This window comes from Chaetodon auriga, chromosome 9 (genome assembly GCF_051107435.1).
Source record: "Chaetodon auriga isolate fChaAug3 chromosome 9, fChaAug3.hap1, whole genome shotgun sequence".
Taxonomy (NCBI): domain Eukaryota; kingdom Metazoa; phylum Chordata; class Actinopteri; order Chaetodontiformes; family Chaetodontidae; genus Chaetodon; species Chaetodon auriga.
The window spans coordinates 11,814,928-11,834,749 of NC_135082.1; the positions used below are offsets into that span (position 1 = coordinate 11,814,928).

Sequence of the window (19,822 nt, forward strand, 5' to 3'; positions counted from 1 at the left end):
TTCTGGGTGCAAAGTCCACTTCTCTCTCTCTCTCTCACTCACACACACACACACACACACACACACACACACACACACACACACATACACACACACACAGACACACAGTCTCTATGAATGATTGCTGATAAGGGTACCTGGATGAACTCAGGTAAACTTTCAGTTTCAAGTGAAAAAGGTTCAAGCTCACAAATTTTTAAAATCATTTCTTCTCTATACAACCTGGACTCCATAACTTGACTACTTAAGGTTTTCTTATAAAATATACAAGCTTCTTGCACCTTTTTAGACCAGAAATATAAAACCCTTCCTTGTCAAACCTCAGTGTAGTGAGCCAGTCCCTTTGAGATCTGTAATCCACATCTATCCTATTCTGTGGAGTTAAACGCAAAATAAAAGTTAGTGAATGAAAGTTAGAGAAACGTGAAGACACGGAGCGTACAGCAGCGAGTTCTATGGTGCCTTTACTTGAGGAACACATGGCATTACAGAGTAACTGAGATGTGACAGGAAATGGATGACAGTAGAAAGACCAGTTCTGAGGGCTTGTGACTATCCCTTGATCAGAGATGTCTTTTACATAACAGTAGAAAAGAAAAGAAAACGACTAAGGAGGAAAAACATTTTGGTCTATAAGCTCCTTACAAAACACAATGAGTAAACAAAGCCACGTACCGCGTACATAAAAATGAACCTAAATCGATTTATCTCTTAGAAAAACCAAGACCATGGAATGGAAAACGCTCAGACCTTTTACAGCATTGAGGAAATATTTGGTACTAATGGAGTGAAAGGTAAAGAACTGAAGAGAATCTGTAAAAAGTGAATCAACACGGATGCCCCGAGTGTAACATGCACGAGAGAACTTGTGAAAACACTGGCTTTAGCGGCAGCCGCTGAAACAGATGGATGAACAAATGATGATGATCTCAAAGGCACACAGTCTGAATACTGCAGATCAAATGGATGGGCTGAAAAAATGTAAATGTAGTTTTATGGGTGGTTGTGAAATCTCAAAACGCTTCAGATTCAGGCTTATAATCCAGAACACTTCCTTCAAATGATCACTCCCTTTGGCACTGGCTGATCGATACACCTGCCTGAAATTCTCCTGTCAATCACTCAGCCATAAATGCTAATTTCTGACTGATTCGTGTCAATTTTTTCTAAAAAAAAAAAAAAAAATCTGAATATCAGCACAAATATACATCATTCTAAAAAAAAAAAAAAAAGATGGTGCAGCCTTCAAATACCCATATTGGTTGAACCATGACACAGTACTCAGCACTGAAGACTTCATCCCCACAGTAACAAAATCCTCCACCCCCTCTCCTCTCCTGACACTGAAGACGCAGGAAGCAGACATGTGATAGTCAGCGTCCACACGTCACCAGAGCGGACGGAGCCCGAGAGGACCTTGAGTGAGTGAGAGGCAGCCGTGTAGCCTGGTAGTTAGATCGAGCGCCGGAGCCGCTTCGTTGGTCACGTTGATACAATCTCCGAAAGGAAGCTGGTTTGAGCGAGGACTGGATTTAGCTAACAGGCTAGCAACTTCGCACTTATAAATAAGATGCGAGGAGGGGTGGGGAGCAGTCCTCATGACATTTTTCCTATCTGGATCTTCTTCCAGGCCTCTGAAGCGGTGAATATACAGGAGTCGATGATTCCTGCGACCGTGAACGTCCCACCAACGATGGCGCAGATCTACAGAAAACAATCACTCTGTCAGCTTCAAAGCTTTGGTATTTCCCCCCTCTGGTTGGAAACGGTTCAATATCAGCTGCGTTTTATCACATTTAATAAAAACATTTCATTACACGGACACCTCAGAATGTGCTGGAAACCTGCAAAGAGCCGTGCTGCAGCTTGACTCACAATCTTAAGCCGTGACTCATGGTCACACTATAAGCACAGTCATATCCTACCCATGCTTTAAGTCATGATGAACCTAAACAACACAAAAGACAAGTAACAGTGTAGCTCATCAGCCAGGCAGCCAATTTCATCCTGACTGCATCATCAGTCAGCAGGAGACTTCCCTGACGAGGAGCTTCGGGCTCGGCCAAAATTCCTCAGCTGACAAGTCGGGTGGGGAGTGGAGGTCAAGAAGGATAAAGGCTTTTTTGTACAGATTAAAATAACAAAATAGAACACTTTAAATAGCTTTAGAGGTGCTGGTAGGTATCTTCGGACAGAGCCAGGCTAGCTGTTTCTGTCTCTACGCTAAGCCACAATAACCACCCGCTGGCTTCAGTATTTACTGCACAGGTATAAACACTCTCACCTAAGTCTCAGAAAGAAAGTAAATAAAGCAGAAATTTACTATTTACTAGAAAATTAAGATTTAAACAACCTCATCTGACACCAATAAAGAGAAAGAGGAGAGCTGAAATTTAAACCCAAAACAGCAATAGTCCCATAGTTTTGTGAGACAACTACTGCCTGTCCATTTTGACTTACTTATTTACCCAGAGGGACTTCACTCACCGTCGTGATGAAGCGGTAGAGGGGCTGCCTCCTCTCTGTGTACTTGACTGTGATTGGACTGAGGTCGTATCGGAACCAGATGGCCGGGATGATCCTGCCCGTGTGGCTGTAAGCAACGTACTCCTGTGAGGGATGGGAGGAGACAGCGCGTTACAGACTTTAATGGGTTTCGGGCCGAGATAAATCGATTTTATCAACCCTGATACAGTCGATCCCTCCGTGTTTAGAAATCAATTTAAAGCAATCAGTCTTATCTCTAGCGGCGGCAGTGGCGTCTATGAGTCATGACAGAATTGATTTGGGATTAAGTCACTCAAAAGTCAAACATGATTCATTAAAAATTAATCTTAGTTGAATGAAACTGATGATGTAAGCGGGAGGAGGCTACATTGTGTTGTGAGCTATCGCTACGTGATGACACATCCTAATTCACCTGAAGTATAAATTTGATAGTATTAATAGATTTAATGTGAAAAAGAGTACTGATGTGTGCCTCAGCTGGACCTGTATTTATGCTTTGGAGTGTTTCACACGGGTCCTCGTCCTCCTCCGTGGTTCACAGCTGACCTGCACTGTTATTACTCTAAACCCAGCTGTCAGTCAGCACAGTTCTAAGAAGTGTGTTTATGGTTTGTTGACATCAAGGGAGCGTTTCCAGTCACTAAAGGTGAGCTTTCACTTCCAGGTGAGTGCACAACACGGCGATACATGTGCTGGCCATATGTCAGGATGGTCACGCTGCTCCCACAACAAGCGCAAAAACAACATATGACACAGAGGGATGATCTCACAGGAGGGATGGGAAAGAGGGATAATAGCAGCACCTTGTTGGCTACCGTGTACTGGTAGGAGAACCTCTGTTTGCCTGATAGGTCTTCGTACACTGTTGGAACAATCTTCAGGATGTAGTCATGTGAGGCCAAAGCTGCAAGAGAAACAAATTTCAATTAAAAAAAAAAAAGCAAAAGTGGCCAAAAATGGATGCAGTTTTGTTAGGCTGGAGCTTTTCCATTTGAAGTGCAGTGTCAGCTGTGTGAATCAAGTTTCCACTCGGTTTGGACGCGATAGCCGTCCACGAGGTGTCTCATTTCACCGCATCGCTCTATGTCAGCAAGGAGGCTTACATGAATGTCACATCACGGCCGACATGAGTGCATGTGCTGCGTGCATACGTACGGTTAGATGACAGCCTGTCGGCTCCTCCTAAGGCATTGAAGGCTCCTTGTACTTTTTGTACCTGCGTGACAAAAGAGAGAAAACAGGTCGGAGCTCAGCCTCGATAATTGGAGAGCTTATCTGCCTTCATGTTGTGTGTCTGGGTGTGTTTTAGACCCGACCTGGAGCTTTTCTCCAAAGGCCAGCTTGTGAATAATGTGGGTCATGTCAGGGCTCTGTGGCTGCGCTGTAGCACTGTGCGTCGACACATGGAAGTTTCCTGGTACCTGAAGACACACGCGTACACAAACATAGAACGTACATCTGCGTCAGTGAACCCCTGAACACAACTAACGACCAGGTCTGAACAAACGCACGGCTGCATGGAGGCTAAATGGTCCTTGCCTCCGGAAGACAAATCTACCCACTTTAACACGTTTTGCATATTTCCAAATATCCCACATGCAAGAGTGTTAAGTGTACAACTGCTGGGTTAATCATTTGAAATGCACTGGAAAGACTGACGCACAAGATGATGGAAGGACAAACAGGGCTTCACAGGGCTCAGACTATACTGTCAGAAGTAACTGAAGCCGACCCCGGCGCTCCTCCATTTGACATAACTCAATTCAGACTGGAGGAGGAAGTCTCAGGCAGGGCCTCGCCCTCTGAGTCCAAGACAAATAAACAACATATAGCCCCACAAAATATCAGCCTCCTTATCTGATCCATCATGATGGGATTACTGGCTGAAAAAAAAGAGCAGACTTTTGGATTCCTCCGAAGGCGATCAGCCACAGAAAACAGGTAATTCACAGAGTGAGTGCAGGTTGTTCCTCTTCTCCCCTCTGCCGTGTGATGAGGCCTTACTTTGTTGATGGTGAACTCTCCCTCAAAGCGGCAACCGTCACCCTGGTTGAGGGGAATCTTCATCGAGTTGTCTATGTGACCGACCTCGTGGCGGCCCATCTCATCCTGGATGTCCAGACCCACCACTGAGAAACAGCGAGGAGACACGGGAGAGAATGTAAATACACATAGAGGGTTTATATCAATTCAGAATGTGAACCAAAACATTACACAGTTTCCTCTGTTAGTTCCAAACGTCTTCTGTTTTTAGTGATGAGACAGTTGATTCATCATTCAGTCCAACAATAGAAATGAATCAGCAACGATTGGAATGGTTTGATTCATCATTTTAGTAAAAATGCCAAACTAGGACTTCAACTAACAGTTCTTTCCTTGTCGAGTAATCCATCAATATTTTTGAATTAATTGCTTAATTTTAGTGATTGCAAACAGTGAAATAACAACAATTTACAACTCAAAACACAAACACATCCAATTTTCAATGATAAAACACAGAGAAAAGAAGCAAATCCTCCCATCAGAGAAGCAGGAAGCAGACATGGTTCAGTTTCCTCCTTAATAAATGATTAATCAAAGAGCTGGAGGAAGACTGTGACCTTTATTTTGCTCAATGAGTCCTCACACAGCCACAAAACTCTGAATAAATGTCAAAACAAACATCATAAATTGAAATCTTTTGGTTTAAGACTGTCGGTCTGACAAAACAAGCCATTTGAAGGCGTCACCGCCTTATCGCAGGCATTTTTCCAGCTTGTTTGGACTCCATAGACCCAGCGACTCATTGGTTAATCATAGAAATGATTGACAGATTAACTGATTAGGAGGATAATCATTAGCTGCAGTCCTGTTTTTCACATTCAAATAACAAGCACATTTTTTTTATCAACAGTGGCAGAGAAGAAGAAAGAGAGAAGTTCTGAATATTACTGCAGAGTGTGACCCACAGAGTAAACACACTAAGTCCACACAGACCACCTCTCCTGCCCTCTGTCAGCCTGTGTTTTTCCATCTAGGCTTCACTGACCCCCCTCCTGCCGGCCGCCGTGTGTTGGCACACTGGTAGTGGCCTATTTTCAGGGCCTGCCTGTGCTGTGTGCTGGCCGGCAGCGCAGAGAGGGACGTCTGCCCGATCTGCGCTAAAACCTCCACATGCCGTCTGTCTGACCTTTGACATTCAAGACAAGTTTGACCCCCGCCCCCCTTCCGCCTCGCCAGATCTCAAAATACAGCACACAAATATAAGTGAAGCCCGCCACTGTGAGCGCGTCTGAGCTGCTCGTTTCTCCTTTTTAAGACATTTAGACCTGGAAGTGGATCCCAGGCGTATTTATTATAAGGTTATTACACGCGGCGTTCCATGAAGTCACAAATCAAGACCTGGCAACCCGTAAAGGTCAGCGGAGGGAGACGCCGTTTAACTCCACAGCAGAACAGATAAATAGTAAAAAGAGATGCTAATGCCAGCTTTTCCATGATGAAATGATTTCTCCCTCCAAGTAAAACCTGTAATGGATGACAACCTGTTTGGAGGCCTGGAAAATAAACTGGTGTACAATATTAACTCGCTGGGAGGAACATTTCTGCTCATTACAAGCAGCTGCAGTGCAGTGAGACCGACGTGTTTGAGCTGGTATTTCAGACGGCCTGCATTTCTGCGCAAAACTGCACGTAAACAAAGCCACCATACATACAATCATCAAGAGCTTTAATTGGAAACGGCAGGAGACGGCCTTTGTTTAGGCATGCCACGGGTGAGCACGTCTTAACACATGGACCGCAGCTGCGCGTCCGCATGCCAAAGCCTCTCTCGCACAAATCTGGGCTTCATTTTTAACACAGGCATTTATTAGCTTTGCCATTTTTGGATATCGCTCGAATCCAATGAATGTGTATTTTTCTGTGCTGCCCAAACCTCACCAATGTGGTGTGTGCATGTGCGCGGTTTGTCACTGAGCATAGTTTCTGAGGGGCGTCATGAGGAGCAAATAGCTGGTGACTGCTCTCCGCCCTGGCAGGCTGCAGCAGGGCCTGCCCACTTCTCTGACGCTGAAGTGCAGCAGACGAGCCAGCAGAGGCAACTTCATGTCAAAGTGGGATCACAGCTGTGTGGCAGCACGAGATCAAACGGAAGCGATGCAGGCCGGTGGCTGAGCTGAAATCTAGTGTTATCTATGAGCACACGCCACAACACAGCCGGGTAAACAAACCATTATCTAGTTGGGAGCCTGCTTCTTTATCTGGGCCATCGTTTATCTTTTGCCAATACGCAGCGTTAAATGATGACAAAGGGAAACAAAGTGCACACAGGAGGTCACGAACAATGCGAAAAAGAAAACATGCAAACAGGAAGTGTAATGCAAAGAAATTGAGAGTTGGATATTGTATGTATATACTCACAATCACAGTGTAAGTTTGGCAAACTGATGTTTAAACTCACTTCTATCTTCCCACCACTGTCTTTATCAGGATCATCCACATACAGTTCATTTACACTGCGACAGACAGAAAGGATAAAAAAAAAAAAAGTGGTTATATAAGCTGAAACCCAAACTTTAAAAGAAAGGAGGGGAAAGAAAGTCAATTTGAGAAGAAAATATACAACTATTTCCTCCCCCTCCACATGTCCTTTGCACACCACTTTCACAGCTGAGGAAAAGAGCATTTGTGTATCTCTGTCAGTGTAATTTCCTTCCCTTCACATCCCCCCCAAGTCATCACTTATTACACATCGCCAAGAGGCTGACGCATGCACAAAGACAATTTCCTGTGAGAAAAGCGCCACATTCATTGGTTACAACATAGACAGAGCAGAATACATCATAATGGGAGCATGATGTTGTGTTAAGTCCCTGTCTCGTATATTTCAGATGGCAGGTCGTCTGCTTGTGTGGCAACAAAGGATCGCTCTCTAGATTACAGTGTTTCAGCTACAGGATATTATAACATGATAAGCATGATGATCCTCAGATTCGATGCCGTGATACCTACATTTCAGTGGCTATGAATCCCGTCAGCTCAGACAGGAACAGGAAGAGTATGAAGACACAGCAGAGAATGGAAACTGCGGGCAAAGAGGAAGAAAGTTAGAACAAATACCTATCTTTAACTTAAGCCGCTGTTGATCTTACATATGGCATATTAATCTAAAATTACACCAGTATTTCAAGGGATGATGAAAACCAAATGGGCCGGGCTGTTCCAGTCTTTAGTAAGAGCTGACCTAAGATACTGACATTAATGAAATCACAGCCGCCATAAAAGATTTCCCTAAATAGCTCTTTTTGGTGTTAAGTCTGCCATTACGCAGGTTTTTAAACACCCTCCTACACTAATTACACATTAAATACCAGCACAACAGGCGACCATTACAGCATATCTGCTGTGAGAGAGGTGAGCTCACTTTATGTGAGTCTTACAAACAGCTCACTTTAGGTTTCTTTAGCCAAACTCCTCCGCTGACAATCACCCAGACCAAAAACGGCTCCTACAACCCCAAATTCAACAAAGTTAAGACGCTGTATAAATAAAACAGAATACAGTCAGTGTTCCTGAGCTCATGTGTTAATATCCTTTATACATTCATGTGTTCACAAAGTGGTGAACCTCGCTCCATCCTTGCTTGTGGACGACTGAGCCTTTCCAGGAAGCCCCTTTCATACCCAATCATGATGATATCATGTGTCACCAACGAACCTGTCACTGGAGCATTCCACAACTTTCCCAGTTTTTAGTTGCTCCTGACCCAACATGTTTGAAACGTGTTGCTGGCAGAAAATTCAGAAAAAGCTTACATTTACAAAAATCAAAAAGTTCATGAGGTAAAAATTAAATATATATATTAAATATATTGTCTTTGTACCCTTTTCAATTGAGTATATGTTAAAAATGATTAGCATGGATTTATTTTTTCAGTGTCTCAATTTCTTTGGAATCAGGGTTGTATAAAGAAGCTTTAAGGACTCAGCTAAAAGCTCAAATCAGAAGAAGCATCCAGGCTTGTCTGTTTCATTTCATGTGTCAAACCAATCAGCCGACGGGTCATACGAAACGCTGTCAGGTATTTACTCAGATAAATATGGAAGGAACTGATCTGTGTCTGCGCAACTGTGGTCTATCTGGTATGGCGACAGCCTCAGTCAGAAAGCTCTCACTCAGCAGGTGAGGCGTGTTTACGTGGCAACTGTCTCCTAGGATCACACAGTCACATGACCTTGTGGTTGGCAGGGCATCACAGCCAAAGCTGCGGTTGGTGGAGGTTTTACATAAGGTAATGTTTAACCAACAAACAATGGGGAGTGTCGCTATGACACACAGGTCACCAATTCAGGTTCATCAGACTCGTACGGTAATTCTCTCCAGGCTTCAAAGGGCACAATACTGGAAAGGGATTATTAAAGATCAGAGTAATGGGCTGACACTGATCTAAACTTCAGCAGCTCCGCAATGGAAATACTGACGAGCCCAGTGATTTACAAAGACTCCACATGAGTGGTTTTTTATTCAAACTCCAGCTCATCCTTCCCATGCCCACACAAGGGATGAAATGGGCTCATAAGTTGCTTCATTCTAACAGAGAAGCTTTTTTCTCACAGCTGTGACACAAAGAATCAGATACAATAACACCATGAATCAGTCGGTGACATCCGAAACTGGCCCTCGTAATCAGATGTGCTGTTTATTCTCGTACTGCCTCAGCCTCATTTTCCACGTACGGCACAGACAAATGAGAATCTGCTATCAGCACAGCCAGGACAAACAAATACTACTGCAGAAAGTCAGTCAAACAGCAGACTGATATGTTATGACCAAAGGTAGAACGGTTCTGGAGCTAAAACAGAGGGAACCCTCACAGTAAATACCATTAAAAAGGAACTCAAAGGAATGTGGTCCTAAAACAGAATAACAAAAGCAGGCAGGGTCAAATACTTGGCCTTTTGTGAAGGGGGGGGGGGTCTGTTTCTGAACCTCTGAACCACACAAGCCAAACTGTGAGTTGACCTGCCGTGGGTGAAGCAATAACAGTCGTCTAATATCCAAAACCACCCAACGACCTCACCCCTAGACAGTGGATGGAGACAGGAAGGGTGTTGATTGTGTACAGGAAGAGCTTCCATCCACTTCCTCATGGGTGGAAAGCGTGCGTATATCTTTAGCAAATTCATTCTCTTCCCTGTCAGCCAGGAAGGTGGTGCTCAGTATTCAGTGGCAGCACCGCCTACCCACTCTGTCATCCGTTTGGATTGCTCTACCCTGCATCCTGTGTCATCAGCTGACCAATGAACAACAACCAACACTAGAAAATGACTGAGGAGCCAAAAATGTGTCATCAGGTCTTTCAGGTCCATGAAGCGGTGAATAATCAATACAACCCCTGATTACACAATGACTTATTGATGACAAGAGGGAAAAACGCATGACCTGACAGGAAAAACATTTGAATGACTTGTCAGGTGCCTGTGGCTATGAAAGACCATGATCATTAGCATTCTTATCATACTAGTTGTGCTAAAACAGGTACCGCCCCATGCTGAATGACTCCATCAGGCGTACCTCTGCGCTGGGACAGACAGGTACTTGAAACACAGCTGTCAAATCCTCCTTCTGTTCCTCGATACCTCCCTAAGACCAGCCTGGTACCACTTTCCATTTACCTTCTAAAGAAACGTCTGCATGTAAACCTCCATATGCTAAAGACTACCCCGTAAGTGCTGCTGGGATCACAGAGTTAGTGGTTATTGCTGTTCAAGAGCAGAAAATAGAGACTGCATGACCCTTTACAGCTAAATGAGTTTGTGAAACTGCTGAAAAGTTCATTATGAATAGGATTAACAGACACATTTCAATGGTTTTTGGTCTAAGTTGCACACTCAATTTTTTAGGGTAAGATGAAAAGAATGGCAGCACTGTCATGACCGTATGCTAACAGTTAGCAGGCGATTAGCTTAGCTGAGCATAAAGACTGGAAACAGTTAGCCTAGTGTGTCCAAATATACTAAAATATGCTTACCAGCTTCTTTTAAAGATCACTAATTAACACATCATATATTGTTTGTTTAATTCAAAATGTCTACTTGTGGTTTTAATATGAAGGTTGAGCTGACAGCCAGCTAGCGGATCTTAGCGCAACGAACGAAACAGCTAGCTTGACTCTAAAGTTCGCTAATTAACACATTACCTCTTGTTTGTTTTATCCACATAAAAAACAAAGTGTAAAAATGGAAATAAAACATGCACTTTTCATTCCTGCTCTTTGCTTTTATGTTAACTAGTGAGTTATAGAGGACAAAACCAGGCTAGTTGTTTCCCCCTGTTTTCAGTACTCATGCTAAGCTAAGCTAACCGTCTACTGGCAGACATGGTATCAATCTTTTCAGCTAACTTTCAGCTACAAAACCTTGAGAAAGTGTATTTTAAGTTTGTCACTGAATGGGAGATAGAAGTTTATTGCACCATATTTGCACCAAACTTAATTTTATCTAATGGTAAACATGCAGGGATGCCACATAAATATGCAGAAAACTGGGCAACTAAAACTCAACTGAACAAAATATCCAAATAAAAACCAGCCGAAAATAGAAGCTAATAGCTGTGGCCTGCTGTGTGTGTGTGAAGGACTACTCACTGAAAGCTCCTGTGTATGTGGGCTGGGTGAGATCTTTTGGCACTTTCCTGTAGATATCGAATCTGAGGAGAAGAAAAGGAAACAAAAAAAAAAAAAAACAGGGAAAGTGGAGTGAGAAAAAAAAGAGAAAATGTAAACACTACGTGCAGAGAAAAGAAGCACATTCTGTACCCAGAAGGCTGTGCGATATTACAGAAGAGCGGTGGAATGTTAGCTCTGGACCACTGCCATTACACACAACAGGTCCAGACAGAAAGCCACACACACACACACACACACACACACACACACACACACACACACACACACACACTTTTTACAGGGTTACACCTCTTCCTTTCAATGTGTGCTCTGTAATTCTGACCTGACCCCAACAAAGGTCTCTGACACAACACAGACACAAAAAAACACAAAGCCAGCATGAGCACACAAACACACACACACACACACACACACACACACACACACACACACACACACACACACACACAATGAAAAGAAGCATGCTGGGATATAAACACAGCTCCAAATTATACGGTTTATTCTCATCTAAATCTTCATGTGAAGATTTTCTGAAGAGTTTGTGCGTAAATCGGTGAATAAAAAGCTGAGGAGGAGCATCACCACCTGATTAAATCAACCCTCCTCTTGTGAAACACTGCTGTTGCCTATTTGGGGAGCTGGGGGGGAGGGGGGGGGGGTACTTCTGCTCAACACCAAAACTATTTAGGCTCATAAGTTCTTAGGCATTTCCTTTTTGGGCAGTGAAACATTTTCGACCCCAAACTCCATCGCAGCCTGCGCAAACCCCACCCACGAGCTCTTCACATCTCCCCTCTCACACTCGCTCTCCTTCCAAAAGCGCTCACATCTGTTCATATTTTCTTCCACCGAGAGCTGCCAGTGAAATAATCACAGCTGATGCAATGCTGGGCGGGGGGAGGAAGTGGGAGGGAGGGCTTCCTGTCCGGCCCCGACCCTGCTGCTTCTCTTGTTTTGCTCCTGCTTTCACTCCTTTGTTTTCAGCCCTGGATCATAAACACCTCAGCCGGCTTCCCTCCGTCTCTTTCTCGCTCTAATTCGCGTCCATCTCTAACTTCCTGCACCCATGTCCCATTAGTATAAGATCACTGTGTGTTAATAGCTGGCCTGGCAGGATATATAGGGCAGACAGCACAGAGAGGGGCTGGGCAGGGAGCTCAGGGTGGAGTATCAGGATCAGGACAACTTCTAGAGTAACACACTTCCTGAATGTTAATCCTTAGTGTGCAGAGGGAGAATCTCTTTCCTCACATCCTCTCCACCCAGCCGCACTGAGCTCCTGAGACCACCAGACAGGTGGAGCACAGCTATATACATACTGAAAACCCTGAAAGTCTGGTTTCTGACTGCGGCTGAAGGATCCCTGTGGAGGAAATACACGATCCATGTTGTTAGGGAACCAAGGGCAACTCCTTCTGTGTCAACTCCAAACCATGTCTGTGGTCAAACTGAACTTTAGATCTTGAAAAGCTGCCATGTTTGGGAGATGCAACGTGTTTACCCATTGGTGACTCTATGACATACTGCAGGAAGGTCTACAGATTTTTAACATGTGTGGTTGTTGCTTTCATAGCACATAAATAGATCTTGCTTATATCACTCAAAACAAGCCATCTTAACACACTGATTTGTACATTTAAAATCATATCATATTCCTTATTACATACTGTCCTGAAGTATACTCTTTAAGATACAGTACAAAGTCTATATGCGAGACCAGGATATAAATAGCTGCAGTTCTTGGTGTAGGATTAACAAAAATGTATTTTTAGCTGTCAGGGCTTCCCACTGCTCAATTCGAATAAGAGCGAGGAAACAAAATCTCATGTGAGAGGGAATCTGATGCCACACATGAACAGTAAATAGTCTCAGATGGACGTACAGTAGACAGTCTGAACATATATGTGGACATAAGACACAAGGTCTGATGTTGAGGGTGGACAAAATGAGTGTCTTCATACTGATGCAATATCTATTTAAGTATTCAAATCCCACACGGTTAGACTGATTATTCTGATTTGATAGAACACAGACTGACTGAGCTGCAGTACTGTGTTACATTAAAGGGCAGGTGATCTTCTGATCCAGCTTGCAGACTGGAAACGTACCAGTATCTCAACAACGCTGTGTTGAAGTTTGAAGTCGGGCAGACCAGCACAGCTGTCACTGAAAGTTACAGGTATACAAATTGTAAAATAGTGAAGTAACATTTTAACTACAGTATATAGTATGTAGTACTTCAGTTTAGTTTACAAATACTTAACATAGTGCACTTCAGCATACTGCATATTTGTATTAATATATGTTTTATGACTGCTTGTGTACTTTTTGCACCTCGACCACCTAAATTTCCCTGAATTTTTGACCATACTGAATAAAATACTATGATTATTTTTCTTCAAGTACACTAAAGCATAATTTATACTGCACTAGTTGAAAATATATTTTTAAGCAAAAAGGCTTACATCCAAATACTCCTGTTTAATTACACGTAGATAATAGACACATTAAAGTTGAGTTGGTCATTTTTTCTGCTACACCTTCAATACACTGCGGTGTAGTTATTTTCAGGCTGGATGAGAACTCAGTTTCACTTCACTTCCTCCGCTCTGAGCACTTTGTATTCATGAATATTAACGTTAACTCTTGAGAGTTCACCTCTCGGTCTATCGCCGATGTCTGCAATTTCCTGAATTACAGTCAGCCCATTCCCCCTCCATCACTTCCCTCTGCTCAGTCTTCTGTGAAGGGACTCAGATGTTTTGTGATTAGAGAGGACACGGTGTACCAGCATCGCTCTGTTGACACCACGGGGCTGCATTTCAAGGAAGGGCCTCACTAAATAAACCACATCTCCCATATGAGTCATAGTGAGTCAGTACTTCGTCCCTTTCTTGTATTGCTGAGCAAATCCAAATTTTCACATAGGATCATCTCACATCACAAGCTGCTAGAACATTCTACAAACATATTAATGTAGGTTTCTGTTCAGCATGAAACTGCAAACAGTCAACCATCCCTGTCAAGGTTAAGAGATTATGACATTTACTGACACTGCGGATGTTGAAGTCACCATGAAGTAATCATCACAGGAGCAAACACACTACATCATCAGGTCAGCCTAAACCAAGCCTAAGTGTGTCAATAAATGACAAAATCTGAGGTCAATTAAACATGTGGATGAAAGCCTTTCTGTGATACACTCATCCATTCATTCAGAAGAGCTGCTGTTCAGTCATTCTGAATGAGGTTATCCTTATTCTTAGAGGCTGATCTCAGTCTGCACGGGAACTAAATTACTGTCAAAACACCATTTGAAAGCAACACAGGAAGCCAACACGTTCTGTTATAACTCGTGAGTGTTGCTACCTTTTAGGTCACGTATCAAGAAAAAATACATCATGAAAAAAACATTAAACTCTTATCTTTTGATGGTACAAGGAAATAACACTGAGGGCAGAAAACCAGCATGGGATTAAGCCCACGCACATGGAGAGAGTACAGCCCAGCAGGGTAGTGGTATGGCTTCATTAGAAAGGATGAGGCTGATGATATTTGACGTTTTTCTTATGTCTTATGTCATGAAAAGTCCAAAACCAACAATTAACTGATCCAAATAACAAGTACTGCAGCAAGTATCCAATGTATGTACACGGTCCTGCTGCTGTAGAACACCAAATGTGTATTAATACTGAGCCTCCTTTAACTATGAAACTATACATCTGTCAGCCATTTTTTTTTTAAAGATTTATGTCTTCAGTAGGAACCAATACGCGTTGAGCTGAGAGCCACAGATAGGAAGTAATGAGAGATGTTGGTTTTGATTACAATCACTAAAACAGACTTGTTTCTGATGTGGTATCAGTACAACACAACGTTCTGGGAATACATGCTACACAACCATATGGTGTAATCTACGGTCATCTACGTTGTTTCACACTCTCACACTGCTGACTAACCCCCCTAGTTTTTCTGAGTCGGTGGAACCACGAAACAACTAGTTAGTTGGTCAACTGAGCTATTTCCAGCTGTTGAAATGTGGGTTTCAGGGCACTGATGAAGCATCTGAACAGGATGTGACCACTTTGTAACCCCAAGACACACCTGCTCTCACACAGCCCTCAAACGAGGGTTACAACAGATCCTGTATGTCGGTAAATTCATTCTCTCATTACAACAGAGCTGTGGTCTGTAGGACCGATGACAGTGATGAGTTTGACAGACAGCTCGTGTGTGTGTTCTCCAGAGCTGCAACTGATGATCATTTCACTACATCTACCAATAGCAGTCCAAAACGAAAAGAATATTAGTTTGCAATTAAAAACAGCAAATCCTCACAATGGAAAATTTGGAACAAGAGATAAATTAATCATTATGTTATTAAGAATGAAAATTGACCTGATAGAGAGAGAAATCAGTCAATTCATCAATCACTCATTTGACAGAAAACTAATCAGCAGTTATTTTGCTAACTGAGTCATCATTGTAGTGATTTTTCAAGCAAAACTGGTGAAAATATACCAAATATTCTCTTGTGTGAGCCTGTCAAATGAGAGAGTTTGCTGTACTTTCTTTGTGGTATCATTGTTTACTGAGTAACTTTGAGTCTTGCTTAAAGTCAACAAGACATTGAAATACGTCCTGTTAACAAAGAGACTGAACGGTTCAATGAAGAAACCTGCCGATGAACAGATCATGACAACAAACATCAGTTGCAGCTCCGCTACCTTAGGCATTTTTTATTTAGACGACGTCAGTACTTTCCTCTGAAACGTAAGGATTAAGTGTGTGGTTGTAGCCTTAAGAGTTTGACAGTATACCTGTCAGTTCCTGCACACATCCTGGCCTTTACTTTGATTAGGGTGTGCTCTATTGACAGTTTCAACAGCCCTGGAGCTGTGACTATGGGCTCTGTGCCTGGTGCTCAAGTATCAAAAAATAGATTAGCTGAATGTGTCTGCAGTGCCTGTAGGCAGGTATTCATTACCTGCTTGAAAAGCAGGTAATGGATACCTGTGTACCTGTGTATTGGTAGCTATTGATTCTGACAGTTTTGACCCATTGGTACACTGGGAGAACTATAAACCTTTGATTGACTTGTTGATTTGAACCAGGCTGTCACGTTTGTTTAGTAATAACACAGCTGTGACAAAACTGTGCTGACTGTAAAGTGTCACCGTTCCCTGAGCATCACGTAGTAGTGTGTGTATGAGGGACGTGGAAATCTGCACATGCGCAGGCGGGAACCCTGACAAAAACTCCGGCGAGCTCACCTGAGCATCATTCCACCGACTCCTGAAAAAACACTGTACACCCTCCACAACAACTGACCCATTCATGCCGAGAAGCCCCGCTGCTGGTACAATTTTGACTCGCTCATTAGCGGGCGATGCTGTGCCAACCGTTAATTCATCCAGAGCTCACGGACTGTAAGCTCCCCGCCGCCGACCCAAAGTGAAAGGGAAGCCCCGTACTCACCTCCTGACATCGAAAGGCATGGTGATGTTTGCACGTTTCACGCGGGAATTAGCGGTAAAACTACAAACAACGGGCAACCATACAGCTCTCCACGGCGCTACCGGTTGTTCATCGGTACCGGGCTGACGTCAGCTTAGGACGCTTTGCAAAAGCCGATTGGCTGAGAGCTACTTCCTGTCCGCTCCGATTCTTCTTCCGCCGAGAGCGTTGCATCGTTTTGTGTTAACTTCAGTAAGAGATGAAGACACATGAATCTTATCGCTCGTAATTGTCTAAAATGTGGAATAAAACGAGGCGAAGGAATATTTTTGATTTTCATGTAATTTTATATTGTTTTACTGACTAAAAATAACTTATCTAGTGTTTTATTTATTTAATAACTTAATTTACACAAAAATACTTCTTTCTACAAATAAAGAGTTAGTTAGGATTATTGTTGGACAATCCTGAGCGACACTATGTTTTGTTTTGTTTTTTTCAATTTTATTACATTAATTTGACAGGGACCGTGTATATAAAACATGAACGTCATGAAAAGAAAAATTACTCTTTGTACCAGATGTAGCTAGTTACTTCCCCTCTGCCCTGCACAGCACATGCACAAATACATTATAGACTACAATGGTAGTCTGTAATGCAGTATAAGGCAGCCATTCAATCAAGAACATTATTTATTTATTTATCTAGATAACCATGTGCATAATCCATCTGGTGTCCCTGGCCAGAAGTGAAGAAGCATTCTAGAAATATATATAAATGAAATACCTGTCTACAGCAGTCTATAGCTCATGGCAACCAAACCATAAACTGATTAATAATGTCTTTCTCTTTAAGCTTTTCTTTGAGTGCTCATAGGTGCGCAGCAGTATAAAACAATTAATAAGATACACTATAATGTAGTTTCAAGCTCATACTGGGGCAATTTCAGATGTGATCATATCAGATATTGTTGATATAGGCTACATTAATAAAGACTTGAGTATGTCCTTATATGCTTACATTTGCAATATGGTGTGTTATAAGCAATTTATAAAGTGTTAACAAGTGTTACCTTTAAGATTTTTATTTTATTTTATTTTTTTGTTAAACTTCCTGTGGTCACATCTAATGCTGCTGTTGGCCCAAATGCATCAACTAAGCTGCTTAAATGACATGAAGTTTAGATTATTGTTAGAAAAGTCTGCAAAAAATTCATTAACACAGATTACTTTGTTACGTTACATTACACTGTTCACAGGTAACCAGGAAATAACTTGTGCTACTTGTACAGTTGCATATAAAATCAGAATGGTTAATTGGTGGGTGAGTTCATTTTCATCCAGTTCAACATTCATACATAAAAAGGATTTTTTTTCGTCCAGCAATACTGAATGTTCACATAGTGTCTAGGTATTTTGGACCAAATTACCATCACCACCCAGAAACAGAGAGCTGTACATCATGCTTGAAGAAAATCCACAGATTCCATTAGCTATGGTTTTTCCCATAGCAACACAAGTGTTGTTTTTTTTTCTTCATATACATGAAATGAAATATTTTTGGCTCAAGTAGCATGTCTGCTGTCCAGACACTTGAAGTCAGGATAGGCCCTGTGTTTTCCCAGTGATGGTTCAGCTGTTGCCCGTAGTGACAATGACAGTAAACAGGCAAGGATGACAGCAAGTCACAGTGAGGCTGGACCGCAGGAAATGCCTCTCAGTCATCCTCTGTTTCACTTCCCCTTCTGGGTGAGAGCTCCAGTTGGTTGCAGGCCATAATTATGGGAATTCAAAAAAGAGCAACAACTCAGGCTTTATTTTCAGACACATTTTAGTGACTGAAATGGAGATTTTGGTTTCACACTTGGTATTCATGACCAAACAGCAACAGAGAAAATATTATACATGGGATTAGCCTGTTGAACTTTATATAATATGTTTGTAGAAGATTTTGGAAAGCACCAGCATCACAGGAAACAGTTGCTGTGAATAAATGAAAAAGGGTGAACATTTTCTTGTGGAAATACACAATTGCCTCATGTACGTGAACTGTTCACCCCTTTGTCAGGTGTCTCTGCTAACCTCCAGCACATTAGCAATCACTTCCATTATGATGGAAGAGGCCTTAACAGTGAGGACAAAATGTTTGGGTACAGACTGTTTTCAGAGCCCGTTTGACCCTCCTCCCTTGTATAGTGTGTAAAATTCCTGCTTTGTGGCATGTGCCTCACAGTTGACTCATCTCACAGGAGTGTGAGGTTAGAGCTTTTGCACTCTGTTGTGATTGGTTAAGTTTCTGTCATTTACACTTCCCCTCCCCTCCCCTTCTTCCTTTCTCACATAACGCAACTATTTTCCCTTTGCTTGAGATAAAACAGAGGGTCAAAAGAGAATGGATGTGGATTCACCCAGATGACAGTCCTCCCTTGTTACAGGTTACAGTAAAGTGAGAATGATATCATGGCCTATATTGTGTATGTCAGCCTGATCTTTTGAAGTGTTCAACAGCATGATATTTTAGTTAGAAAGACTTTCTTGCAAATAAAATGTAATGTTTAGGCCAACAGGATAACATAATCTATTTATAATGTGACTAGTGAGGGTCTGCTGAACTGAAACTCAACGAGGATTTTGAATGGAAGGCAATGTCCCAACACTACCTGTTTCTAGGTCTGCTTAGTAAACACTTGTTTCACAACAAAACAGCCCCGGCACGTCTTTGCTGCAGTTTCACCACATACTCTTGTCAGCGTAGATACCTGTCATTCGTCAATAGTGACCCTCCTGCTTCCTTATTATGACAATGAGACAGCAGCTTTGTCCACTCTGAGTCAGCAAACCTGACCGACAAATAAAAAGGGTTTCCCAGAGTGCTTGTAATCAACAAATATAATCTAGTTTTTCTTTTTTTTTTCTGGGGGGGGGGACACCTCATCCATCTGTTTCAATTAGGTCACACATGAAACAAAACTGACAGGTCGAGAGATCTCCATCTGCTGTTGTCTTCCTGGTAGACCAGTGTTTTGTTTCTCAGCATGTGGAAATTTACTGGACTTCAGATTTCTATACAGTGATTAACTTTTATGGTTAGCCTTTGCTCTCGGGGCATTGAACACTATGTACCTCTGACTAATAAAAACAAAGAATAAACTTTTATGGCCCCTGTGGCAGATATTTACTTATTATCTTG

At 42.4% G+C, this 19,822-nt stretch overlaps 1 protein-coding gene across 1 annotated transcript; it reads right to left on the bottom strand.

The window, feature by feature from the left end:
- Positions 1-439: 439 nt before the first annotated feature.
- Positions 440-16,792, bottom strand: ergic1 (endoplasmic reticulum-golgi intermediate compartment 1). The gene is made up of 10 exons (XM_076739107.1): positions 16,655-16,792; positions 11,135-11,196; positions 7,501-7,573; positions 6,910-7,004; positions 4,513-4,637; positions 3,825-3,929; positions 3,664-3,724; positions 3,312-3,412; positions 2,488-2,610; positions 440-1,704 (listed from the first exon to the last, which is right to left on the bottom strand). Exons 1-10 carry the CDS (start codon positions 16,672-16,674, stop codon positions 1,597-1,599), a joined length of 873 nt encoding a protein of 290 aa, XP_076595222.1. The 5' UTR covers positions 16,675-16,792; the 3' UTR covers positions 440-1,596.
- Positions 16,793-19,822: the final 3,030 nt, after the last annotated feature.

Coding starts and splice junctions, on each gene's coding strand:
- ergic1 (XM_076739107.1), bottom strand. CDS start 16,674: ATGCCTTTCGATGTCAGGAG. Junction 7,574..11,134: donor CACATACACAGGAGCTTTCA/GTGAGTAGTCCT, acceptor CTTTGCCCGCAG/TTTCCATTCTCTGCTGTGTC. Junction 3,725..3,824: donor CCTTTGGAGAAAAGCTCCAG/GTCGGGTCTAAA, acceptor TTTGTCACGCAG/GTACAAAAAGTACAAGGAGC.